The sequence below is a fragment of the Perognathus longimembris genome, chromosome 3 (assembly GCF_023159225.1).
Source record: "Perognathus longimembris pacificus isolate PPM17 chromosome 3, ASM2315922v1, whole genome shotgun sequence".
NCBI lineage: Eukaryota > Metazoa > Chordata > Mammalia > Rodentia > Heteromyidae > Perognathus > Perognathus longimembris.
In genome coordinates this window covers 56,274,345-56,302,245 of record NC_063163.1, presented here as the reverse complement: position 1 = coordinate 56,302,245, position 27,901 = coordinate 56,274,345, and the positions used below count along the sequence as shown (strand labels likewise).

At 42.4% G+C, this 27,901-nt stretch overlaps 1 protein-coding gene across 2 annotated transcripts in view; it reads left to right on the top strand.

Annotated features, from left to right (window-relative positions):
- Window positions 1–27,901, top strand: part of Mtus2 (microtubule associated scaffold protein 2) — a 540,827-nt gene that overhangs the window by 445,817 nt on the left and 67,109 nt on the right. Inside the window, exon 1 of one of the 2 annotated variants that reach the window (XM_048341577.1) lies at window positions 27,409–27,501. The exons of the other annotated variant lie outside the window; for it this stretch is intronic. Coding sequence (XP_048197534.1) covers window positions 27,409–27,501 — 93 coding nt within the window. Of the gene's footprint in view, window positions 1–27,408; window positions 27,502–27,901 lie in introns of those variants that run through there. 2 annotated transcript variants of the gene reach the window in all.

Below are 27,901 nucleotides of genomic sequence, written 5' to 3'. Positions count from 1 at the left end.
GCTTCCTCTGTTTAGCAAAGTCTGATCTCCTATCTGACTGAGGTGAAGCCAGTGTTTATCCCATAGAGAAGTGGAAATGGCGCCATCTTCAGGCGATTGTCTGGAATTGAAACTATGTACTTTGGGGGAAGTCAACCAGCCAAGCTTTATCTTCAATTCCAAGGAAACTGCACAAAAAGCCAACATTGGTCTCCTCCCCCTTTTCACTAATGGCTGAACCACCCACCTGCTTATTTCACAAACTTAATTGCAACTAGGTTTGAAATTAAAAACACAGCTTCCTCTCGTTTTTCCTTGTATTCCTGACAATCAAATTACTAAGGCAGCTGAGAATAAGATTTATGTGGAGCATTGCAAGCAGTTGGCCTATGATATAATCCATACAAGCAATTATACATTGCACAAAGGCCGATCTATACATGTAATTTAGTCCCTGGGGAGATTGAAAGCCCATCACTTCTGCCCTCCCACGACTAGCAAAGGAAACACTTAAATCCCAGAGTTCTGAAACCCTATTACCTGACAGTGTTCTTCTGGAAACAATGACTTATATCATAAGAAACAGGCTGATAAAAATAGATATGCACTATTATTTCTCAAATCCTGCTTCAATAGCATTTCCCCAATTTTTGTTTCTGTCTGACATTCAGAGCCAAAATTCTGTACTTGTTTTCAGTGTATGAAAGTAGCTGTGCACTGTGGCTCACATCTGTCATTCTAGCTACTCCAGGAGGCTGAGCTTGGAGGATTATGGTTCAAAACCAGGCATGAAAGTTCTATAAGATTCTCATCTCCAACCAACAAAAAGCCTAAAGTGGAGGTGTTGCTCAAGTGACAGAGTGCTATCCTTGAATAAAAAAGCTAAGGGATAGAGCTCAGGTTCTGAGATCAAGCCCCAAATACTGACACACACAAAACAAGTGGTAAAGAAAAAAGGCAAGAGAACCAATGTAAGAGATGGGAAGGAGTTACAGAGAGACTGTTGTGGATATTGATCTACTGTGAGTGGCTTGACAGGTGGTCAGAAATTATATTTTTAAGAACCCAACTGTATGTTGTAAACAAATCTATGAGTAACCCAACTAACATATAAAGACCAGATTAAAAGTAAAGGAATGAGCTGGGCACTAGTGGCTCACACCAGTAATCCTAGGTACTCAGGATGCTGACATCGGAGGATCTCAGTTTCCAAGCCACCCTGGGCAGCAAAGTCTATGACACTCTTATCTGTAATTAACCACCAAAAATCTGGAAGTAAAGATGTAGCTCAAATGGTAGAGTTCTAGCCTAGAGCAGAGAAGTCAAGTGAGAATGGAGTTCAAGCTCTAGTACAGAGAGAGAGAGAGAGAGAAAGACAGAGAGAGAAAGAAAGGAAAGGAATGGCAGAAGATATAGAACACTAATCAAAGGACAACTGTGATCACTGTAATTATGTTAGACAAAGCAAACCTCAGAACACATCAAGGACAAAGACAGGCATGATGTAACATAAAGGAGATGGTTCAGCATAGTGTACACATGCATGAAAGGGTCATGAAAATATGATTTTTTTTTTTTGCTGGTCCTGAGGCTTGAACTTTGGGCCCGAACTCCTATCCCTGTGCTGAACCACAGTTCCACTTCTGCCTCTTTTGGTAGTTTATTAGTTTATTGGAAATAACAGTCTCAAAGACTTTCCTGCTTGAGCTGGCTTTGAACTATCAGTCTTATATCTCAGCCTCCCGAGTAACTAGGATTATAGGCGTGAGCCATTGGGATGCAGCTTGAAATCAATTTAAGAATTGCAAGCAAAAAAAATTTAAAGGACCAGGAATGATAATGATGGTTTTTGCCTGTAATACTTGCTACTTGGGAGGCAGATATAGAAGAGGAAAAAGTTAGTGAGAACTTTTCTCAAAGAACGAGTGGTATGTGATATGTCACCACTATAATGTCACCACTCCTATAATCCCAGCTAAACAGGAGGAATGCCAGCTCCAGGCAGAAGCACAAAGGCTTTCTGAAAAATAAACTAAGAGTAAAATGGGCTGCAGGTGTGGTTCAAGTGGTATAGTACCTGCCTACCAAACACTACAGGGCCCTAAGTTCAAACTCCAGTGGCATAAAAGACTTTAATAAAATAAATTTTTGAGACGAAGGTATTAGATAGCATATTAGAAGAGTATTCAAGAGGATGATCAGCATATGTAATATGTGCAAATATAGAAATATTACAATGAAACCCACATATAACTTTTAAAAGTAGATGATATAAAGCATGAAGTTAGTTACTGTTTAAGGCTTGATTCTATTTGGGGTGCAATGACTTAATCCTTGAGGTGATAATCAGTGTGTGTAGTTCTGTGGCTTCAAACTTGGAAATCTGCTTTAAAAAAAGAAAAGCTTTCATTTCTTAGGAGGCTGAGATCTGAGGATCACGGTTCAAAGCTAGCCCATGCAGGAAACGTCCCTGAGACTCATCTCCAATTAACCACCAGTAGCAGCTGTGGCTCAAGTGGTATGACTCTATCCTTGTTTGCAGGCCCTGAATTCAAGCCTCAGGACCAGCAAAACAACAACAACAACAAACAAACAAACTTTCAGCCAGGAGCCAGTGGCTCACACTTGTAATCCTCGCTACTCAGGGAGCTGAGGTCTGTGTATTAAGGTTCGAAGCCAGCTTGGCAGGAAAGTCCATGAAATTCTTATTGCCAATTAACCAGCAAAAAGTCAGAAATGGATTTGAATACTAGCCTTGAACAAAAATGCTCAAGGACAGCTCCCAGGCCCTGAGTTCAAGAAGTCCCAGGTCTAGCACAAAAATAAATTAGTTAATTAAATAAAATAAAAAGCTTTCTAGATTTAGGGAAAAAAAACATCGTAAACACCTAAAGTATGCTGAATCCTCTTTCCCTTTTACTAATGCATATATTATTTCACTTAATCTTCACATTAGCTTTCTGATGTAGGCATTTCTATCCCTGTTTCATAGGTAACATGGGGTAGTTTCATCAAGTAATTTTTTCATACTATTTTACTCATCAAATATTTATCAAACACCCAGCAGATCTCAGAATACTAAAATGGATATGCCACAGGACCTCCCTTCAGGAAAATCCCAGGCAAATATCCCATCTAAAAGCTGAGACAATTCATTTGACCCTTCCAGCATTGCCAAAAACCAAGCAGGAGAGCTCATGCAAATAGAGGAAGGAACCAGGTGCCAATGTCTCCTGCCTCTAATTCTAGCAACTCAGAAGGATCTGAGGACCTGAGGATCATAGTTCAAAGCCAGCCAGGGCAGAATAGCCCATGAAACTATCATTTCCAATTAAACATTAAAAAAAAACAGTAAGTAGAGTTATTAAAGTGGTAGAGTACCAACCCTGAGCAAAAAGGTTAAAGAACAGCACCTAGGCCTTGAGTTCAAGGCCCAGTACTAATGCAAAAAATAAAATAAAAATAAAACCTAAACGCAAAAGCAAAAACCATAGAAGGGAAGTTGCTGCTTGCCTAAAGATTCTTGGAGAATAAGCAGTAGATATAAGACTATTCTGCAGCAGAACCGTGCTGTAAGCCATGTTTGCCTTCTGTCAACCATACTGGCTGTAGTTGATCATCTTGTACTGAACACTGAAATTTGCTGAGAGCAGATCTCAAACATTCTTGCCAAATATCTAGCCCATTTTTATTTATATCACAGGTATCTGGGTGAAGTGACAGGTGTGTTGTCTGCCAGTGTAGCTGGATGGAGACATGCGGGTTATTTCTTCAGACCAGGGTTGCATAGACTGATAGTCCCCCAAAATACCACCTAGGAATGAACATATTTCCTTTTCTTAGGTAGTTGGATACAGCATTTATGCTTTGACCCCTGTAAAGACCACAATCTTGTCCTCATGTGAAGTTGCTTCAGCTCTGACAATGAAGAACAGAGTTTAAAACAATATGCCAAACTGGATTTAACAAAGAAAGTGGCACTAGCTTCTTGCTGTGGATTTCTTCTTGCCCTGTATTGCCAGAAACTACCCACCATACCCAAGATGAGCCATGAAGAAACTCACGTTGCTGTTAAGAGCCACACAATGCTATGCTTCTCTCAAAAATAAAATCCTGAGCAATTTTTGAGATCTAAGCTATCCAGAATTTTGTTTGGGGACTACACTGGGGGACCTAAAGCTGAAGCTTTCTAGGCACTTGAGCCATCTCTCTAACCCCAATATCTAGTATTTTTACTTCCTAATATGGCCAGAATTGTTGTTCTCCTTTCAGATCTTTATATATATATATATATATATATATATATATATATATATATATATATATATATATATAATTGGTGGAATGTAGAATGATTGCAGGGGAGGGGGGTCAGCTGGTCCTGGGGTTTGAATTCAGGACCTTGGGGCTGTTCTTGAGCTTCTTTTGCTCAAAGCTAGCGCTCTGCCACTTGAGCCACAGCTCCACTTCTGGCTTTTATTTTGGTAGTTTAGTGGAGATAAGAGTCTTGCAGACTTTCCTGCCTAGGGCTGGCTTCAAATTGTGATCCTCAGACCTCAGCATCCGGAGTAGCTAGGATTACAGGTATAAGACACCAGTGCCCAACATAGAGTGACCATTTTTTAAAAATATGAAGACCTAACATACAGGTGACATAAAAGTTTTCCATAAACTTCTATGTCCAGGGAGACAGAGGACTCATTCCACTCTGCCTTTCTCAGTAAAGGCATCTGTAAGAAGACATGGACAGTGTGTATGGAGCAGCTATTAGATGACTCTGGAAAGGAATGAGAAACAGACAGGTGGGACAGCACACAAACTCCAATTATCATAGGACTGATGATGAATTCGTAAGTTTTCTTCTCCACATTTGCTAGCTTGAACTCAGTACGGCTTAAAACCCGGAAGCGGGCACGTGCACTGAGCGAGAACCTCTGCATATGAGTGATGTGGAAAAGGAAATGGCTAGCACTCAGAGAGAGCTCTAGAAATCTCTTTCCTTCTTCCTCTTTATTGTCTCATTCTATAAGCATCTTGGCAGCAGGAACCACCAGAGCCCACCTCTGGGGGAAGCAAACTTTCCTCTTCGTGAGGACAAGCTGTGGTTCCAACAGGGCAGAGGAAATTCCCATTGTCTATCCTGTCTCTGTTCATCTTCCACTTGGCTACAGAAAGGAGCACACTTGTAAGAAGCATATGACAGACTGCATGTCTTAAGTCCTACCTTTCTGGTTGGAAGGCTAACAAGAGAGACCCCAGGGAAGTAGAAGGAATTTAGGCATGTGACCCCTTGTGGTTGTTGATGAACCCTTGCCTCACCCCTGAATTCCACCGATATGAATGGCATTCTCCTAGTCCATGTAGACTAGGAGTGCTGAGCTGGAGAACAGGCTGCCACTCAGTACCATACTGGGCACTGTTCAGTCCATTCACTTTGAAAATGGAACTGGCATTGCGTGCACAACTGGCAGAAGATTAGATAAAACTTGATTCTATCTGGTCAGCTGACTGCTACTGGTTCTATGAAGAATTTAAACAAGACCCAGAATCTCATACAGTAAAATTCAAAATGCTCACCACACCATCTAAAATTACTCATAAAGAGAACTGGGAAAATCTCAATGAAGACTTTTTATAGCAAAGTCAGTCAAACAGCAGACAATAAAGTTGAGGTGGTAGATGTTGCATTTATTTGACAAAGATATTAAATGGAGTCATGACTCCAGTGGTAGACTGCTAGCCAGCCCATCAAGACAAGCAAGCAAGAGGCCCTGAATTTGAACTCCAGTACTGTAAAGGAAGGAGGAGGAAGAGAAGGAGAAGGAAGAGGAAGGGAAGGAGAGGGGAGGAGGAGGAGATGAAGAAGAAGAAGAAGAAGCAGAAGCAGCAGCAGAAGAAGAAGCCACTGCCACCAGGCACCCGTGGCTCACAACTATAATTCTAGCTACTCAGAAGGTAAAGATCTGGGGACTGCAGTTCAAAGCCAGCCCAGGCAGGAAAGTCCATGATATTTATCACCAAAAATCCAGAAGCAGAGCTGTGGCTCATGTTGTAGGGTACTAGCCTTGAGCACAAAAGACCAAGGAGAGTGCCCAGGTCCTGAGTTCAAGCTCCAGGACACACACACACACATGCACACGCACACGCACACACACACACACACACACACACACACACACACACACACATAAACTGGGGCAGCTATGTTAATGTTAAAATAAATGTAAATTTCAAAACAAAAAAGAATTGCAACAGATAAAGAGGAATATTAATTACATAAAGATGAAATGACAGGCACGCCTATCTTAAACGCATTTGCCCCTAGCTACAGACCTCCAAAGTCTAGTGAGCAAAAAAGCTAGAAGAACTGAAAGGAGAAATCAATGAATCCAAAATTATGCATGATTTCACCTTTCTCAATAATAAGTAGAAGCAGTAGACCAAAAATTCATAGAGAAGGGGGGAAAATAACCAGCAGTATGATATTAGTGTTTTTAAGATACTTGCATCTCTATGAAAAATCTGACAAAAGACCGCTTAAGGAAGAAAACCCATCTGTACTTCGCTCCAGGTTTTAGAAGGTTTGGTCCATCGTGGCTGGCGCTGTTGTTCTGGGATCCATGGAGAGTCAGAACAGCATGGTGGGTGGGAGATGTGGAGGAGCAGGCTGTTTCCCTCATGGTGGGCAGGAAGCAGAGAGCACAGAAGGGAATGGGGAGCAAAGGGAGTGGCCGGTGACTGACTCTTCCAAGTAGTCTTCCTAACTCCTAAACTTTCCAGAACCTTCCAAAATAGGTGAGCCAGGTGGGGACCAAGCATTCACCATACGGGCTGTAGAGAACATTTCACTTTCAATCCGTCACAGCAGTTCACTCAACAACAACAGAGTACACATTTTTTTTACAAGTGCAGATGGACCTTTCACCAAGACAGACCACATTCTATGTCAGAAAAACCCACAAAGACTAGAAGTTGGAAAAATGCATGTTATCTGACAATGATGAAGCCAGTACTAGAAACACCACTTTTAAAAAAACAATAATAGAAAGGAAAAATCTCTAGATATTTGGATGTTGAGTAACACTTCAAAATAAGCTATGGGGCAAAAGAGAAGTCTCAAGGAAAATGAGATGATATTTGAATGGAAGGAAAATGAATTTGTAGAATATGGTGAAGGTAGTGCTTAGAAAGATACATAGGGCTGGGAATATGGCCTAGTGGTAGAGTGCTTACCTCACATACATGAAGTACTGGGTTCAATTCCTCAGCACCACATATATAGAAAAAGCCAGAAGTGGTACTGTGGCTCAAGTGGTATAGTGCTAGCCTTCCTTGAGCAAAAGGAAGCCAGGGACAGTGCTCAGGCCCTGAATTCATGCCTCAGAACTGGCAAAAAAAAAAAAAAATATATATATATATATATATGACATCAATATCTAGTAGTTTAAATATTTATAATAGAAGAATTCAAAATCTAAGCCTCCACCTGAAGAAAATAGAACAAGAAAAGCAAAACAAACCAAAGCAAGGAAAAGAAATAATAATGATGGGGGGAGGAAATCAATGAAATTGAAAACAGAAGGAACAGTGAAGGAAAATCAATTAAACTAAAAGCTGGCCCTTTGAAATGATCTAGAAAGTTCATAGATCTGTTTCAGAAAAAAAGAAAGACTACAATCAGTGTATCTGAGATGAAACAGAGGTCATTCTCACAAACACCACAAGGACTGTTGTTTCACCTGACAACGTGTATGATTGTAAAGACATTATGTTAAGCAAAAGAACTGTTCCTACTGTATGATTCCATTTAAATTAGATTTCTCCAAAGACACATTTTCTAGGTTGGAGAACAGGTGAATAGTTGCCAGAGCTTGGAGATAGGAAAAGGATATGCGAACGGAAATTTTTGGAGTAAGGATACCGGTACATGTTTGGATTGTCGTGCTAATTTCATGCATCTGTACACACTTCTAATGTTCCAGAACTGTGAACAAAACCAGACACACAATGCACATGTGCATACACACACACACACACACACACACACACACACACACAAATCCAGCATTTGTGTCCATTGTTTAACTTTTTTTAAAAGATAAGAAGATCACAACCCATGGGGGATTTTCTTCATGACCCTTTTCTCTTACTCATTTGAGACTTACAGGAAAGGCAATGCATCAGTGGTTAATGAGGTGGACTCCCAATCCTTCATGGGAACAGATTGCACATGAGACAGGCTAGTATAAATGTGCACATTGGCAGTGAATGGGTTCAGAATATTTCCTTGTTCTCTTGTCCTCTGCAGTGTGGAGGACAAGCACCTCTCATGACAACAGTGGCCACAGAGCTCCTGCTTTACTCTGAAAAGGCTGTTTTCTGTTACTATAGTGAAATAAAAAGATTTGCATTGCCAGGCTCTGGTGGCTCACACCTGTCATCCTAGCTACTCAGGAGGCTGAGATCTGAGGACCACAGTTCAAAGCCAGCCTGGGCAGGAAAGTCTATGAAACTCTTATCTCCAATTCAATATCTAAAAAGCAGGGAGTAGAGGTGTGGCTCAAGTGGTAGAGCACTAGCCTTGAGCACAAAAGCTCAGGGACAGCACCCAGGCCCTGAGTTCAAGCCCCATGACTGTTTTCGAAACTTTAAAAATACATATTTTTAAAAATACATACTTTAAAAAACTATTATAACTGAAAACGGGAAAAAACTGATGGTCTTAGTGTTGTTACTGTGGTGGCGGTGATTGTCAAATCCTGGTAATAAATTTGATCTTCAGCATTCCTAAGGGATTGGTTCCAGGATCCTCTGTGATACTCAAATCCAAGCATGCTGGAGTCCTTGGTCTAAACTGATGTTAGTGCTTGCCTACACATACATGCATTCCCCCCATAGACTTAAATAAATTCTAGTTTACTTTTAATGACAAATGCAGTAGAAACTGTTGTTAGACTATTTTGTTCTACCATGTTGGTTAAGTGGCAATTCTATTGTATATGTTCAGTATAGACACAGCTATTTACTGGGGTTTACACTCAGGATCCCATGCTTGCTAGGCAGATGCTCTTCCTGCTGAGCCATGCCTCCAGCCTTGTTCTTCTTTCCTGGTTATTTTTGAGTGAGGGACTTACTTTTTGCCAGGCTATACACTTAACCTACATTAGGCTTTCCATGTAGCCAGGATAGTAGGCTCATGACACCCTATCTTGCTCTTTGTGGAGAATGGGGTCTCACAAACATTTCTCCTTGCTGACATGGAACTGTGATCCTGTCAATCTCAGCCTCCCAAGTTGCTAGGATGACAGTCATAAGCTACCAGCATCCAGCTATAACCATATTAGTGAAAAATATTTTAAATCTGAAAAGGTGGATGTGAGGATACAAAATCCATAGGAAAGAGTCGTCCAGCTGCTCAGTTCTCAGAGCAGCCCCTGCCCACAGCACGGGTGGCAGGGCATCTTAGAGAGACAGCCTCCCACTTAGGGAATATGAGCATCACATGACCAGCACCGCTCTGACACTGGACAGCTGTGACTGCCACTTGGCGCTAGGAGATTGTTTCAGAGTGTGAACTCCTCATGCTCCGGTGAGTTCCTATTGTTATCTGAAGCAACTATGTCAGCACTTGCTCTGTCATTACAGACAGTATTTAAAGCAGAGACTTTCCAAGATGAAGGGTTTTTCCTACTGTGCACATTCTTCTGGGGCGTTGAGCTGGTATAACCAGATAGGTGGGCAGTGTTGGTCATCTCATGAATTTCTGTCTCTAATAGGACCAGTTGTTTCTGCAAGAAGGAAGGAGCTTGAGGAGAAGGGCTCATGGCTGCTCTGCCTTCCTCGGTAGAAAGGAAATGAACGTAGTTTCAGATACGCGCTCAGCTTCTTGTGAAGAAGGCTGTCTCCTTTCACATATCCTTCTAGGAAAATGTGTGGTTTCAGAATGATGAATCTATGGCAGAGGAAATTACCAAATTAGAACATGCAGATGGCTTAAAATCCTTTTTGCAGTGGGAAAACTATAGCTGGAGTCCTAAAGGGACAGACATCTGGGCCTCTGCCCAGATGCAGGAGCTGTTCCAAAAAGGAGAGCGGAAGCTCTGTGCCAGAGGTAAAAACTGGGGGGCAAAGGAGACTAGGGGAGTGAGTAGCTAGTTTGCCATTGTGGGAAAGAAAGGAGGCAAAGGGATTTGATATTGCATCATAAGAAGCTACAGGGCTTACAGCAGCACATAGTATGCTTGTAGTATAGAAAATAGCCTGCCAAGGTCTAAGAAGTACTACGGAGGTATAGAACTAAAAGGAACTTATCTACTGCTTATTCTTCATTGTTAACTAACATGTATGTGTTTACTATGTGCTGAATCATTTTGGGTAGGTGCTTACCATTCATTGTCCTATTTACTTCTCTCATTAACCGTGTGGTAGGCATTTCGTTAGCTGAGAGAGATAGGTTGCTTTGCTAAAGCCGTGCAAGTTCATTCAAGCAGGGCTGGGATCTGAAGCAAGGAGGCCTTAGCATCAAAGCTGCACTCACCAAGATAGGCTGCTGTCTCCTCCTAGCCTGAGGCTTAGTGAGATAATGTAATGTAGAGAAAACACAGAATTGGGGATCAAACACCCATCTCAGCTCTCATCATAAGCCCAGGACCTTGTTCTCTTTCAACTTCCTGGTCTGTGACATGACTCTATAATGAGGGTGACTATATATGTGAAAATGGCTTGAAATATTCTGTCATTTCATGTGCATAGCTGCTTATGCAAATGCAGTCATGGGGCTGAACCAGCATCATACTCTGTGCCCTTCCAAACCCAGAGCCCAGTTGGGTAAGTCATTGAATCACCACCACAACATAAAGCATATTAGGGAGTATGAGCTAGTCTATAACATGATGTGTGCTCTGAGGTGGAAGAAAGTGGCCCAGGAGCAATATGAGAGTCTTCAGAGGGTTACCATGGAAGGGGAGAAGCATGGCAGAGCCACAGAGTTAAAAGGAGTTCAAGGGAGATTAGATGGCACTCTAGACTGCGGAGAGCCTTGGCTAGTCAGGTCTTGCAGAGCCTAAGCATTAATGAGGACCCTGGTCCCGGTCTAATTACAAAGAGAAGTCTCTGCAAGGAGGGTGAATTGAGCAGACCTGCACTGAAGTGCAGGTGGACATGGAGACCAGCCCCAGGCCATGGCAGTAGACCACCTGGGGGTGGTGATGGGACATGACCGAGCATGGTGGAGATGGGGATGACAATGGTTAGAGAGTTATTTAGGAGGCATATTGGGTAAGAGCAGTGATGTGCTGCATCATCAGATGATCCATTCATCAATGGCTCATGTCTGTAATCCAAGATATTCAGGAGGCTGAGATCTGAGGATTGTGGTTTGAAGCCAGCCTGGGCAGGAAAACCCATAAGACTCTTACCGCCAATCAAAATTACCAAATGGTCAGAAGTAGAGCTTGTGGCTCAAGTGGTAGAGTGCTAGCCTTGAACAAAAATAGCTCATGGTCAGCACCCAAGCCCTCAGTTCAAGGCCAAAAACCTTCTTCCCCCCCTCCCCCCAAAAAATTGGATTGACAAGTCCAGCTACTAAAAGAAGATACATATTTAAAAAGTTAGATGTTTCTTCTTAGAGTTATTGGCTTTCTATTTGGTTTTCTATTGGCTTTTTATTTCTAGTTATTGGCTTCTTTTGATTTTGTTAAATAATAGATCAATCATAGAAAACAGCAATCCTATATTCAAATGGCCTGAAAATGTAGTACATATTTATATTTCTCCTACCTCACACAAGCATTTAGGGAATGGGGTGCCTAATAGCCATCTTAGTAAAAATAATATTTTTAAAGCTATGAGGGCTTTAAAGGAAAGGGGAACTACGATGTCTGTCTCAATTCAATCTGTTTTGTGCTAGTGTAATAGAATACCTGACATTGAATAATTTAAGTAAAAAGAAGTTTATTTCTCATACTTCTAGGAGATTAGGACAATGAAGACCAAACTCCTCATACTTCTGGAGGCTGGGACAATGAAGATCGAAGTGTTAGGTTCTAGAAAGGACCTTATTACTGTGTCATCATATGGCAGAATACAAAAGGACAGAGAGAGAGAGACATCGATCCCTTAGTGAGGATGACACCTTTAGGACCTAAATGCCTCCCACTAGGCCCTGCCTCTCAGTGGGAGTAAATCATGGAGTTCAGAGTGTTTGTACTTGGGATAGGCAGATGCAAACCATTGCAGACCCGTTTGTCACATGGGATGTGGGGGCAGCCAAGGTGACCCTGCAAACTTCCCTGGAAGCTCTGCAGCAAGAAAGAGTGGACAGCTTTTCTTAGCCAAGGCAAAGATGTGTTACAAAGGGAAGAACAGATCAATGATTCTTCTTAAATGTTGGTTAATATGAAAAAAATGTCTTTTGCTTTAAATTTTTTTTAAAAATTTAAATGAGTATGGACTCATTTTTCACTCAGCTTTCCATAACAAATTACTTTAGATATAACTTAAAAATGTTTTAGAAGTTTATATTGGCTCTCAGTTTCAGAAGTTTGGGCGGGGGGGTGGTGGTCTGTGGTAGGGCAGAATATTGTGCTATGGAGCACTGGTGAAGCTAGCTGCTTGGAGGCAAGAAAGAGAAAGGAGAGACTAAAGCCCAAATATTTCCTTCAAGAGGGGCATAGCCCCAATGGCTAAGATACCTCCCACTAGGCTCCACCTTTTAAAGGTTCCACTGCCTCTCCAAAACACCACACCATGGACTGAAGATGAAGACTCAATGATGGACCTCTGAGAGACCATCTGTTTAGGGGAGAGTTCTCATCATTGGCAGGTTTGTTGTAGATCTCAGCAGAAGGTACTCATCTAAGAGCCTGGTGAGAGGAAGTCTCTGTCTCTCTGTACCAAGAGCATGGAGTATGCTGAAAGAGGGCTCTGCCATCGTGTGTGTGTGTGTGTGTGTGTGTGTGTGTGTGTGTGTGTGTGTGTATGCATGCACATGCTCCACTATCAGGGCCTAAACTACAGCCTAGATACTGTCTTAGCTTTTTAGCTCAAATTGGAGCCCTAACACTTTAACCACAGCCCCACTTCTGGCTTTTTGGTGGTTAAGTGGTGAGAAGAGTCTCTCAGAATTGCCTGCTAAAACTGGCTTCAAACTTTATTCCGGAGATCTCAGCCTCCCGAGTAGCGAGGATTACAGGTGTGAGCCACCTGCAGACACCTGATAGCTCTTCCTAAGGTGCTGAAAAAGGAGATGGAGCACCGGGGGACTCAGGTTCTTCCACATCCACTCGTCATTACTGTCCTACAAGATTGTCCACGGGCCACTTACCCTCAGGAACCATTCGTCTTTGACTTCTCACTGCCCACTTTTTCTCTGCAACTGAGAATTTTACTCATGCAAAACAGCTAACGCAGTTCGGGGACAACCACTTTGGGGCCCACTTAAAATAAGATGACCTATATTGCACATGACTAAGACTGAAGTGCAGTTGCATTTTGAAACATGCTTCTAAGCTAATGAATTTTTTTTCATTGTACCATAGCAAAATCCCTAAAGTAAAGGGAGAAAAAAACCCATCTCGGTAAATTTACAAAACAATTCTGGATGTGACCGTATTTTGTGAGAGCTAAGCAATAAGAGAAAACATACAGTCCAAAGAATTATCTCTTCAGACACTGGTCAAGGTGCATTGTACTCCTAAATTGATGTGTTGAATTGAAACTTTATTACAACTACTTAAACATTAACAGAGAGAGAAAATTGGCTCTTCCAATAAAAGAGGTGTTTTTATAGCAAAACAAAGTAAGAATGAAGAAATGGAGGTATGGCTTGAATGGCATAGTGGTAGGCTTGAGCATGTATGTGTACACACACACAGAGTAAATATGAATGAACTCCATTTTTTATGCAAGTGTAATAGAAATCCTATGTCCATTGGATTCTTATTATGTGTGTTTTTTGATATGTTCATCATGACTTATGCCTCCTAGAAATAGACAAACTTCAGTCCAAGCCATATATAGAATTCATGCATCTATTAATAATGTCCTGGGCCCTCAAGAGCTAAAGGATTAAAATAAAGGCCTTGTGATTGTCAAGGATCATGTTTAGTGTGGTTCACTCCTCTTATCTTCAGTCCTGACAGCAGTCTGGGCACATGGAACCTTCCTTCACAGCTGTTGCTATCTCTTCAACCATGCACAATGTACACAGCATCAGCCTGGAGAGCAATCAAATTTGGCAGCCCTCAGCTTTGCTCTCCAGCCATCAGGGTTCCTAGCCTGTCTTCATTTAAACCCCATTACTTTTCATAGTTACTTCTCTCTGAAAACCGTATCTGCTACTGAAGTATTTTGGTGCCGTAAAAGCATCTAGCTGTAGGTTTGTGTGTTGTTTTTTAAGTAGCCTGGCGCCAGTAGCTCACACCTGTAATCCTAGCTGCTCAGGGTGCTGAGATTTGAGGATCATGGTTTAAAGCTGGCCTGGGCAGAAAAGTCCTGACTCTTATCTCCAATTAACCACTCAAAAATACCCAAAGTGGTGCTATGGGTCATATTGTACAGTGCTAGCCTTGAGATTGAAGAGGCTCAGGGACAGTGCCCAGGCCCTCACACACACACACACACACACACACACACACACACACACACACAGAGTAAAGTTCAGGGTACTGCACTATTGGTTTATAACACTGACACAGAATTTTAATCTCAACCCCATTTGGAATCATATATTTGTTACGTTTTTCCTCGGGGTCTGTGGTAGGACAGATACTTTGCTGGACTCCAGGGTCCAGCAGAGGCTCACACAGACTTCAAGGCTATAGTTTATCAGTATCATAAAGCAAGTTGAAACTATACCAATATTTGTGAGAAACACCAACAGTGCTACCAGAATCCAAGCTCATCACCTATTCTTTTCAGATCAGCCAGGAGATCGTGTCTGGTTTCTTTGTAGATTAGCTCTTCTGTCCCACTTCTGCTCTCTGAGGAGTGATGCCTTAGCGCAATTTTGGGTGCTGAATGTCCCATGCCCACAGATCCCCAGTTGTCCTTATGGCCTAAATCTCAAAGCAGAGAGGTGACGAACGTAGAGATGGCAGAGTAACCAAGCAGGTTCCAGTGGCTTACTTCTGCAGCCTTTTCTTATTTATCTTTCTTGCATCTTGTTTATATCTGGGAGTAGCCAGCCAAGTGTTCTCCATCACTGGAGTCTTTGGTGTGAGTTGCCTGTATACTGTTGTTGAAGGAGTGCTCCCCATATTGTTGGCTGTTTGTTCAAATATAGGAACAAAGAAATTGTAGGATCAAGCTACTGTGTGCTTAGTCAGTCAATGACAGGACCAGCAGCAGCAAGAAAGTAGGTCAGAGTGAGCTATTTTTCTTTTTTTAACTAACTAGCATAGGAAGATATTCATCCCCGGAAGGCACACATATATACTCCAGCTGAGCACCAGTGGCTCTCTCTCCTGTAATCTTAGCTTCTCAGAAGGCTGAGATTTGAGGATTGCTGTTTGAAGCCAGCCTGGGCAAGGAAGTCTGTGAGACTTTTATCCCCAGTTAACCACCAAAAAAGCCAGAAGTCAAGCTGTGACTCAAGTAGTAAAGTGCTAGCCTTGAGCAAAAAAGCTAATGGATAGCACCCAGGACCACTATGTTTCCCAGTACTGGCACACACGCGTGCGCACACACACACACACACACACACACACACACACACAACATGTATACTCGAGTCTCCTGACCAAATCTTTCCCTATCACTACCTCATAGTGAATAAGGTAAACACTGACCACTCTCAAACAGGGTACCCCCCACTTTAGTGTATAGCACAATTCATAGAGGACTCTGTAACAGCACAGGGGCTTTCAATAAATAAGGAAAGAATAAAAAAAATTGCCCACCCAGAATTCTTTGAGTAAGTGAACTGCGTGAACACATTCAAAATTCATTTTGAATAATGCATGGACAGATAGAAAAAAACAACAAAGTTAAAAATGTGAAGGTCACCATGTAAAGCTTTTTTTTGGTTAAAGAAATAAATTATTCTGATACTAGTCAAAATGAGGAGGAACATTATTCAGGACTACTGTGAAACAAAACAAGATTTTTGCAGTCAGAGATTGAACTCAATTCCAATTTGACAAAGAATGATGAGGATTAATGACCAATAAGCAGAGAGGGGACAGTTACTTGGTGGGAAAATCATAAAAGGGCTAAAATAAGGACGGGGCATTTATGCTATACTGACTTGACAGGATTCTTGCAGAAGGAAGGCCAAAGTATTAGGATAACAAGGGAGTGAGGGTCTCGCTACACATTCCTGGGATGAAGTCAAGACCCAAGTAAAACAAGGCTAGGTCAATAAGAGGTCTCAGAGGAGCCTGTGTGAAGTTTATTCAAAAAGATAATCTTGCCAGAAGCCAGTGGCACACACCTGTAATCCTACTGCTCAGGAAGCTGAGATCTGAGGATTGTGGTTCAAAGCCAGATTGAGTAGGAAAATCTATAAGACTCTTATCTCCAATTGACCAGCAAAAAGCCGGAAGTAGAGATGTGACTCCAGTGGCAGAACACTAGCCTTGAGAGAAAGAGCTAAGGATCAGTGACTAGGCCCTGAGTTTCAGCCGTAATTTCAGCACCAACCAAAAAAGAAGATAAAGAAAAAGAAGAGGAGGAGGTACTTGTTACTTGATATTTGTCACCAAATTTTAGTCAGCTTATGTTTTTTCTGTATATGTGTATACACATTATAGTGGAGTAACTGAATCCCTTAGAGACAATAACACCAAGCCAGTCCTTCCTATGTGGTTTGCAAAGGCCACAGCAGGTGATAGGTCCCCAATGGGGCTACTTGCTCCAAACATGACTGTTCTGGTAAAGTCTTGGTGGAATTTTTTTCACTCTAAAGATTCAAAGGTTTAAGAGTCTAGAATTCTTATGTTTTCATTGTTCATTCCAAAAGCATTTACTGAGTGTCTACTGTATGCTATGCAGAATACTAAGTACTAGGCTGCAAGTGCAGAAGACTGAGTAGCAGCCCAGTCCCATAGGACTTCACATTCTTGTTTGAATCTGTCTGCCATAAAGCATGTGTTGGGAGTTGGGCCTTAATAGCAGGTGTTTAAACCATAAGGGATAGATTAATACTGTTTCTAGATCATTACCTATCATGGACAGATGAATAATGATTACAAAAAGCCTGGAACTTGTAAGTTGAATCTTTTTCCCCTTTTCTCTCTGTCTCCATTTTGAACTCCACCTCCAGAGCCATGAGCTAATACATTTCTCTTCACTACAAATCTCTCAGACTGAGGTATTCTGTGACAGTGACACAGAACAGGCAAAGACACCTGCAAAATCAGAGCAGTGCAGAACCGTGTAGTAAGTGGTTCTGTGGTGAAATGCTTAGAAAAGGCAGAGCTGACCTCATAGGAGACAGAAGAAGTGAGTACTATTAAGGAAGCAAGAAGTGAGCTGAAGATATGTCCAGTAGATGCAGAAGGCAAGGGATGAACAATCCCAAGAAAGGAAATCCCACCAGTACACATGGTCCAGCACAAAGTATGTGGAGCAGGAGACACCCTGGTAAGAGCATAAGCAGTGAGGGATGGGGAAGAGGCCACCAGACTGGAAGGAGAGGGGAGCAGGTGGGGACAGAAAAGGAAGAGCAAACTATGTGTTTTCACTTCTCCTATAACCAGTAAAAAAGCAGGCAGAGGTTTAGGAGGAATGTGCAGTGTATGTACAGAGCATTCTTCTCCAGAGTGGCAGAGAGGGGCTTGTGTGAACTCAGCCAGCTGGGGCTATAGAAAGTAAGACCAGAAAGATGTCTTCCTGGATCAAAGTGGAGTGAGATCTGCAGGACTTGGTGAAGGATTGAGGGTGGGGTTTGGGGGTGTTCACAGAGAGCCTGGTGTTGGTTTGCTTAACTGGGTGGATGGTGAAGCCACTTACTGTTACTAGCATGAGACCTCCCATGTCTAATGACTGAAGTCCTAGGTATGATTTTAAAATGGCATTGATGATATGCACAGTGATTAATATAAAAAACCAGAATTTCCCTTAGCCTATCATGACTAGAATACAGTACCTATCCATGATGGTTTCACAGCTTTGTTTCCAATGTGATCACCAGAAGACAAACATGTCTCGCTACCCTGTGGAATTGCAGACCTTGGGCTCTAGGGACTTAGCATGACCCTACTTGCAAATACCAAGATGGGTTGACCTCCCAGTTCCATCAGCATATGAGAACTTACTCCAGGTGTGTGGGTAAACAATCAAAATAGAAGGTTACAGCTGAGCACAAATGTTTCATGCCTATAATCTTTGTTATTCATGAGGCCTAGATCCTGAGGACTACAGTTCAAAGCCAGCCAGAGCAGAAAGGCTTATGAGACTCTATCTCCAAAGTAACCAGCAAAACAAAAGCTGAGCTGAAGGCATGGCTGAAGTGGTAGAGCACCAGCCAAGAGCAAGAAAAGCCAAGTGAGTGCAAGGCTCTGAGTTGAACACGTGATCCCAGAAGAAAAAAAGAAGGCAAGTTGCCATCATTCCAAGTATACTGAATTTCCCCCAGTGGTTTCCCTTTAGTTTATACTTGATCTTAGCCAAAAGGCTGAAAAGTGATTCCCTTTAGTTTACATTTGATTAAGCACTATGACAAGTCATAGTTAAATTTACTAATATGGCCAGCAGAAAAATGGAAATAGAATCAGGGAGACTAGCTTTCTAGTCACATTTTACAGATTATCTGGCTAATTTTGTCAGTAAAATGGGGTGCCTATGGCTAAGAATAGATGTCAAGCTTTTTGAACATAGGAATCTAGGAAAATAGCCTTTAACTGGCATCTTTTGTCATCTCTGTAGGCAGGAAGATGGCAAATATTAAACTTAAGCATCCTAGGTGCTCAAATCTGTCCTCTATCTACAAACAAAGAGTGTGATCTAATTCTTTTTATTAGATTTCTAACGACCAAAACAGCTCTAAGTCAAAACTGTCCATTTGATCCTCTCCTGGGAGGCCATTTTACTTTTGAACTAAAAGAGAACTAAGCTGCCTTTGCAGGCATTATAGATCCAGCTAAGAGTGAAGGAGAATGTCTGAAAGCCATGATGTGGGACTCCAACTGGATTGTCACCTCTCAGCGGGACTTGACTGGGCTCTCCTGGTCCTTGATTTGTGGATAGGACTCATTCTCAACTTCACTCCATTTGAACTGAAAAGAGCCCCAAGGCTGCTGTTTTGTCCCCCAGCAATAAGTCCAAATGGAACTGCTGTTAAAAAGCCACCTGCATCCATCCACCCCTCCTTTTCTCATGGCAGTGATAAGCTACAAATTAAACAAATTAATATTTCATAGACACTGTTACATATTTGATGCCTTTGTGCTCATCAAAGATGACCTGGATTGGTTTAATCACAGTGTTCTTTTACTGACAGAGCAAAGAAATCACAAATCGTTTTGCCAATACATACTACTTGCTTTCTAATAAGGAGTAAGGCCTAGAAGGAATAAGACTAAGGATTCAGAAGGCCCACATTGACTGGTGAGTCAATGGTGTAAAAGATTGCTAAAAGGTAGCTTACGAGGTGACTCAATTGATACGTTGGAGGAAAAATGGCTTTGTAAGATCTATTTGCATTGAGCCTGAAAAAAATGACTTGGGATCTCTGTGGGCTTAGGAGCATCACCACTTTGAGAGCATATATATATATATATATGTATATATATACATATATATGCATAGAGAGAGAGTCTTTCAGAGCCTTCTGGACCTTGTTCTTATTTATAATATAAATATAAATGCTTTGGAAATAAAAAGAAATGTACTCACTGCCTTATGTATGAAACTGCAACCCCTTTGTACATCACTTGGATAATAAATAAATAAATATTTAAATATATATGTATATGTATATATATGTATATGTATATATACATATATATGTATATGTATGTATATATGTATATGTATATGTGTGTATATATGTATATATATAAATGTGTGTGTGTGTGTATATATATATATATATATATATATATACACACACACATTTCGGGTTCAGTGGACCAGGAATTCACTGGGCACACTGTGGGACAGGGTTTCTGTAGTTGGATGTAGGGTCTCCTGCTCACAAGTCCTAAGTTGGATCTACTTCCTTACTCCACATGCCTTCTGGGACATCTCAGAGGAGGTTGGGAATCTTCTGAATTTTCTCATTCTTACTATTTTCTTGGTTTTCTTTCTCCCTTTTTTGGACTGGATTTTGAACTCTGGACACTGCTTTTGCTGCCCAGAGGCTCTACCACTTGCACCACCCACATCCCTTTTTTTTGTTTTTGTTATTTTTCAGATTGGGTCTCATCCTTGTGTCCACGGTCTAATTCAAACCAGAGTCCTCCTTTTTATGCCTCCTGCTTAGCTGGGGCTAGAGACCACACTTGGCTTATTGGTAGAAATGGAGTTATATGTCTGCCCAGAACTGGTCTCCAATTGCTAGCATCCTGATTCTCTGACTTCTAAATAGCTAGTATTATAGTCAGTCATGGGCCACTACTTTTTGTTTTGGCCTTGCTTTTTTGCTTTTTTCTTTTTTTTCTATTTCCTCTTGTGAGAAAATGTAAACATAGTAAATTACTTAAATAGATAAACACACAGAACATAGTTTGCCATTTTAATCATATGCAGTCTGAGTCACCGGTGCTGTGCAATCATCTCAGCTACACAGCTTCAATCTTTGCCTAATTAAGAGACAGGACCATTGTTTTCTACAGGGGCCACTGGACATGTGAGGTTAACTGATATTGATGTTTATGTTGCTATGAATAAAACTCCTGGATTAATTGAATTCGAGTTGCTTTGGTAGGGCCAAACCAAATGATTTCCCAGGCTGTGTTAGGTCTGTGAGCTAGACATTGACTGTAAATACCCCCACCGTATGGTGGACTCACTTGGTCAGCAGTGCAAGGTCCCAAGTCTCCACATGGCAGCACATGTACCCCATGGGTCTTCAGATCTGTCCAGAGTGCTGAAAACAGAGCTGCATTCTTGGCATCACAGAGACACACCATGGAGATAACAACACCCCCACATGTTTTCTGGATGGCTCTGGCCAAGTGTCCAAGGACTAGGAGATGGATTGACATATCCAAAGCATTCAAGCTTCAGGTCCTCAGAGCTAGAGGCCCATTGCTCTGAGTTTCAGAAGCCAGAGATTTATTATGGCTCTAGATATCCAGGTTTATTGCTCTAGACTTTCACAAGCAGCCACAGTACTTATTAGTTTAAAGGAAAAAATATTGAAATGGATGCTTTCAATAAAGGCTTGTTGGCACCGTGAACAGTGCTTTAATATGCAATAGTATGCAATAGTATGCAATAGTGCTTAAACAGTGTTTATCTCCTGCCACTGTGCCACAAGAAGAGATAGCTCCCTCTGGTATGTCTCAGAGTCACCCATTGCAGATTTTCTGTGGCCAGAGTGAAGGGGAACAACCTTACTACCACCAAGGTACCACATTTTTTGTTGTTGTTGTTCTAGGTCATGGGGCTTGAACACACAGCCTGGGCCCTGTTGCTGAGCTTTTTCCACTCAAGGTTAGCACTCTACCACTTTGAGGCACAGCACCTTTTCTGGTTTTCTGGTGGTTATTAGAGATAAGAGTCGCATGTATTTCCTGCTCAAGCTGGCTTTGAACCAAGATCCTCAGACCTCAGTCTCTTGTATAGCTGGGATTACAGGCATGAGCCACAGGCACCTGGCAGTAGGTACCACATTTATAAAGTGCTGCTTCTCTGAGTGTGAAATATTCCAACATGCAAAAATTAAAAATATTATAAGATAGACATCCTTGGCTCGTACCTGTAAGGGTATTTTTTAGGTATTGACATTTTAAACTCAGGCCTTGGAACTTGCTATGCCAGACCCTACTACTGAGCCAGGCTTCTAGCACTTTTTACACTGATTATTTCTGAGATAGGGTCTCTAATTCCCTTAGACTTCTTGTTGTAGCTGAAATGACAGGCATGCTTCCCAGCTCTTAGTTGAAAGGTGGTTTCAAAAACTCTTCTGTCTGGGCTGGCCTCACACTGCAATCCTCCAAATCTCAGCTTCCCAAGTAGATAGGATTATAGGCATGGGCCAATGGCCTCTGACACAGCTAGTAAAGACAACCTCAAATATTATTTCCCTGCTAAGAGGAGCCAACTCTTGTGCAGAAACATATGCAATGCAGAAACATACGGAACACAGCTCTCCTGAAATCATCCCAGTCACTGGCTTAAAAGAAAATAATAATAAAGACACCGTAAAAGGCTAGCAGAGGAGAAAAACTCCATTGATAGCAACTTCTTAATTATAGCTAAGTAATTTCTTTAGTTTTCTTTTGATACGCATCTAGGAAAATACTAGGAACAAAAATACGTACTGTTTTGTCTTTTTCCTTTCAGTTTTCTAAATCCAAGTCATTACACCAACAGTGTTAAAACCTCTATTTTCTCTATGCAGATGAGGTAGTCACCAATCGCTTTCAGTTGTGCAAGATTTCTGTTCTCTATCTTTTCCTTCCTTCATTAAAATCTCTAGATGAGCTATATTTGGTTTAAAATAAAAATAAAAAAGAACACTATTCACATTTTCCTAGCAGTTGTCTCTACAAGCCACTAGTACCAGAGCTCCAGCTCCTGTGTGAGATATATGGAAAAGGGAGAGGCGGAGACAGTGGAACCAAAATAAACAGATGGTTGCCATGACAATCTGTGAGATTCTTGCAGGATCATTTTTTCATGGTTGTCTTTTGAAAGAAATGGTGAGACAGGGATACTTTTTTTTTTTATTTCATTGACCTCCTGTAAATGCTCTGCAGCTCACAAAGTGCACAAAACAACAAATGCCTTGGGTGAGAGCCCACCTTGGCTGGGCTTGATCCCTTCGGCTTTCCATCCCCCATCTTTTCAGAATGTAGCTGTGTGCAACCATTCTGCAAGCAGATCACTGGTTCTGAAGGGTGAACCCGATGGGGGCCCAGATAGGGGAGAGAGGGGGCTGGGATATTTGGCAGATGACAAATGAGGACCATTATTATCACATGAGGTAGAATGTCTGGTCCAGGCTCATACAGAGTGACAGGAAATAACCAGAATAAAATTCATTTCAAGAGAGAAAGGTAGAAGTCCTAGAGAAGGTAAATGGTGCCTATTAATCAGTTTAAATCGAGCAGAACTGAGTGGCTGTCAGTCTGACTGGGGTAACTAAGGGAGAAGGAAAAACAGAAGTTCTTGGCTTGAAGAGGACAAAGAAAGAAAAAGATTGAAAATGTTCACATTGTAATATGATTTCTACTACGTCAAAGTACTTATATATAATTCTTTTTGCAAATGTACTCTAAAATGTTAAAACATTAGGCCAGGCTTGGTTTAAAAGGACAAAGATCTAGGGAAAGGTAGAAAGGGGTATGCATAATACTTATGTGTATTGCCAGTGCTGGGATTGGAACTCAGGGCCTCACACTCTTGTTTGGCGTTTTTGTTCATGGTTAATGCTCTATCCCTTGAACCACTGGCTTTTTTTGGTAATAAGTTGAAGAGTCTCCACAGACTTTTCTGCCTAGGCTGGCTTTGAACTTCATTCCCCAGATCTCAGCCTTCTAAATAGCTGGGCTTACAGGCATAAGCCCCCAGTGCCCAGTGTGCCTATTTATTAAACAATCCTGGTCACACGTGTGTCCCAGTGGTCAAAGGTAGGGGCAGCTGTTGGACACTCTATTATCTCAGGATTGTCAGGTAAGGCTGGGAGGACCATTATCTCAGTCCTTGTTCCTGGACATTCTGGAGACGTTATTTCTGTCATCACTGGAGGGGGGACTTTGGTTCCCATGAGACAATTCCTCCTGCAGCCTTGTCATTATAAGTAATTGTCCTCATTTAGGGGAGTGGGATCTGTTCAGTCAGGCTCTACTGTTCCTTAGGGGTCATTTCAGCCCATGTCATGAAGATGCTACTGATCAGCTAGTTCTTATTGGAAACCAAAGTGACTGCAACACAACTGGCTGGCTTAGCACAAAGGACACAGACACAAAATGGAGGTTGAGATATCAAGCTTTCCTCTTGCTTTTTGTTAATTTGTTGCAGTGAAAGTAGCTTTTAAACACCTTTTAGAATCAGGAGTCTGTGAGTTCAGTTTCCTTTTATATCTAAATTCCACTATGCAAACTGCTGTTGTAGTTTGCTTTTGAGAAGGTTACTCCTTTTTTTTTTTTTCCAGGTATCCAAATCATGTTGAGAGTTTCTGGAAGTTCTGTCTGTTGGGTGGTTGATTGGCTTTTGGATTCGTTGTTTGGGTTGTAGGGATTGCACTCAGGGCTGCTTCACTCATGCTAAGGGCATACTGCTGCTATGAGATAGACCTGAGCCTCTGGAGAGATTCTGCCCAAGAGCTACCTCTCTCTCTCTTTTCCTGCCTCCCTCATTTGCCAGTAGATTATCGTAGCCAATTGCACTGATAAATTTTCCTCTACCTGGAAGCCAAGCCCCAACTGTCAAGGGTTTCCAAAGAAGGAACAATTTTCTCTTCATTCTCCCAAGGCCTCGTCACCCTAATGTCTTCTCAGAGGATGTTTGTCTGAGGGAAGGACCCCTTCCTTCAAGAGGACCCCTGTACCCTCTAGGTGTTCTAATATACAACAAACAGCGGCGGGGTTTGGGGGTGTATCTGACCCTTTCCAACCAGAAGGGAGGATGGCTGACTCCAGACAGACCTGTGCTGGACAAGATGAGCCTAAGGTAGTCCAGGAAGCAAGGAGACAAATAAATTATATTGAAGGACACAGGGACCAACATGAAGAGTCTTCCCTAGGCCAGAAATGGGGTATACTGTGCATCTGGAAAGGAAAAGTGCCAAAATATATTATATATATATATATATAAAATATAAAACATTCATTTAAAATTTATATTTTGAAAAGGTAAGAGAAAACTTGGCACTGGTGGCTCAGACCTGTATTCCTAGCTACTCAGGAAGCTGAGATATGAGATAAACAGTTCAGAGTCAGCCCATTAGACCCTTAGCACCAAACTAAAAAAAAAAAAGCCAGAAGGGGTGCTGTGGCTCAAGTGGCAGAGTGCTAACCTTGAGCAAAAAGCTAAGGGAGAGTTCCCAGGCCCCCCCACCCCCCCCCCACACACCATGTTGGCATGATAGTAACATTAGCTCCCTCACCTCTTTCCTGTTTAGCAAGTGTCCACTCTCATAAGAACAGTGTGCGTGTTCTCAAAGCATCATTCAAATAGACATATACAGACAGACAGACAGACAGACAGACACACACACACACACACACACACACACACACACAGTTTCTTTTTGTCTTGAGGCAGGGTCTTTATCATTTAGGTTGGTCTCAGTCCATCCTCCTGCCTTAGACTCCCTAGTGCTGGAATTCCAGGTATGGGCAACCACGGCATCTGCTTGCTTAGTTCTTTTGCTGCTCAATGCTATTATTTCCTTTCCATACAATAAGAAAGCCTCAGACACCTTAGGTATTTCCTACTTTTATATTTACCAAAAAAAAAAAAAAAAGGCAGACACCTGTTCACATTCTTTGTATCAACTCAGGGCCTCACACTTGCCAGGTGGGTGCTCTACCATACTTCAGGTCTTTCTTGCTTTATTTTTCAATTAAGGTCTTACATTTCTGCTTGGGAATGGCCTTGGACCTTGTTTCTCCTAGCTTAAAGATGTCATCCTCTTGGCTGAACTACAGACATGAGTACCATGCCCACCAAGTTTGTTTGTTGAGACGGGATCTCACTAATATTTTCCCCAGGCTGGCCTTAAACCCTCAATCCTCCAGACCTCTGCCACCTGAGTGGCAGCTGAGATTACAGGTATGAGCCTTTTTTTTTTTTGAGGGGGGGTGTAGAGCAAACATTTCAAACATACCAGTTCTTATTTGGTCATTGTGTCCTCCCCACAAGTAAATGTACAGAGCCTACATTACTTAATTAAAGCTCCTGCTTGGGAGCATGTTTGGAGATTCTTGTGAGGAAAAATAGAATCTTTTATTGAGGATGGTTATTCTCTTCACCAGGTGCACAATTTTTGAGCTGAGACCTGTCTGTAATCCTAGCTACTCAGAAGGCTGAGATCTGAGGATCTGTTTGAAGCTAGTTTAGACAGAAAAGTCTGTGAAAGTCTTATCTCCAATTAATCATGCAAAAACAGGAAAGAGGGGGTGGTAGAACACCAGCCTTGAGCCAGGAAGGTAAAGGACAGCACCCAGGCCCTGAGTGTATTGAGTACATGTCCCAGTACTGGCACACACACACACACACACACACACACACACACACACACACACACACACACATTAAAAATAAAGCCTGCTTGGGAAATCCCAAATTAGTAAAATTACCTGTTTTCGGCAACTGTTGTCTGCTTGAGACCTTAAGCAAATTTAGAGGACAAAAAAAACAAATGTAATTGTGCATTCCTGCTGGTGGAAGTTTCAGGATTTCTTTTCTGAGGAATCCTGGCATATCAAATTAATTGTGTCAACATTTGTATCATTTACTTTCTGGATTACATAAATATGAATGTAAAGGCCTTGCATCTTTTGAAAACAGAAACAAAAACTTTTGTTCCCTTCTTAATTGGTAGCTGTTTGGAAAATTACAGATTGACTAGAGAAGATCAAAGCCTTTTAAGGCCATTTGGCTTAAGAGAAATATCTGTCCAGAACAAACCTTAATTGTGCATTATTTCCATCACCTGGATGATTTGGGTATGTCAGCCTAGGCGAGCAATTTCACAATTGTACTTTGTTAAAGATGTCATTAAAGAAAATTTAAACAATAATCAATTTGAAAATGGGCGTGGGGGTTGGAGTGTGTGTGTATTGGGGGGAGGGGGAGGTTCCCTGATCGGTAACAACCCGAGATGTGAACACCGGGCAAGGCTCTGCCAGCCTTTGGGGGAGGGGGGCGGATCCTCGGGCCGTGTCCCCGCGAGCCAGGCTGGGCTTTCCCGTGCGTCCTGCGTCCTCTCCAGGCGTTGTCTGCGTGGTGCAGAGGCGCGTCGTCCCCGGAGCGCTCGGGGAGCCCCGGCTGGGTCCTGCTGGCATCGCGGCCTTGGGAAATGTCCCCACCCCTTGTTACGTGACTATTGCTTTGCCTCACTCGGAGGGTTCCCGGGCGCGGTGACCCTCCCTCCTGCCTGTCGCCTCCCCCTGGGCGCTGCCTCCCTCGCGCAGCAGGATCTGAACGCGCCGGCTCCGCCCTCCCTCCGGCTCTTTCAGCTCCTTGGGCTCGTGGATTGATGCCTGAAGTTATTAGGAGAAATAAGGTAGCCGAGGGGACCACATGGAAGTTGTGACAGCTCCCAGCGGCGGGCCGGCACCTCGGCTTAGGGACAATCGCGGGACACACTGAATGCAAGGAGGTCCCCTGCCTGCCTGCCAGCCTGCGGGGATGGGCCATTGCTGCTCTAAGCCTTACCGCTGCCTTCAGTGCCTGGACCACACGGTACTTTGCTTCCCCCACCCTCTCCCCCTCCTCCTGGCCAGGGCTGGGGACGCGGCCACCTCGGTCCCCGCCTCCCCAGCTTGCCTGGGCTTTGTTGGAGAGCCGAGCTGAGCGTCTGCGGCTCCCGGAAACGAGACTCCGCAGTGCCTTACATAATTCCTTACTCCTGCAGTCACAATGAACTGTTGCATTGGCCTCAAAGAGTAAGAACAATCTTGCCAGGATACCATTTGCAGAATCTTGTTTATATTTATTTTCTCCTCTCTCTCTCTCTCTCTCTCTCTCTCTCTCTCTCTCTCTCTCTCTCTCTCTCTCTTCTCCTCTCTCCTCTTCTCTCTCTCTCTCTTCTCTCCTCTCTCCTCCTCTCTCCTCTTCTCTCTCTCTCTCTCTCTCTCTCTCT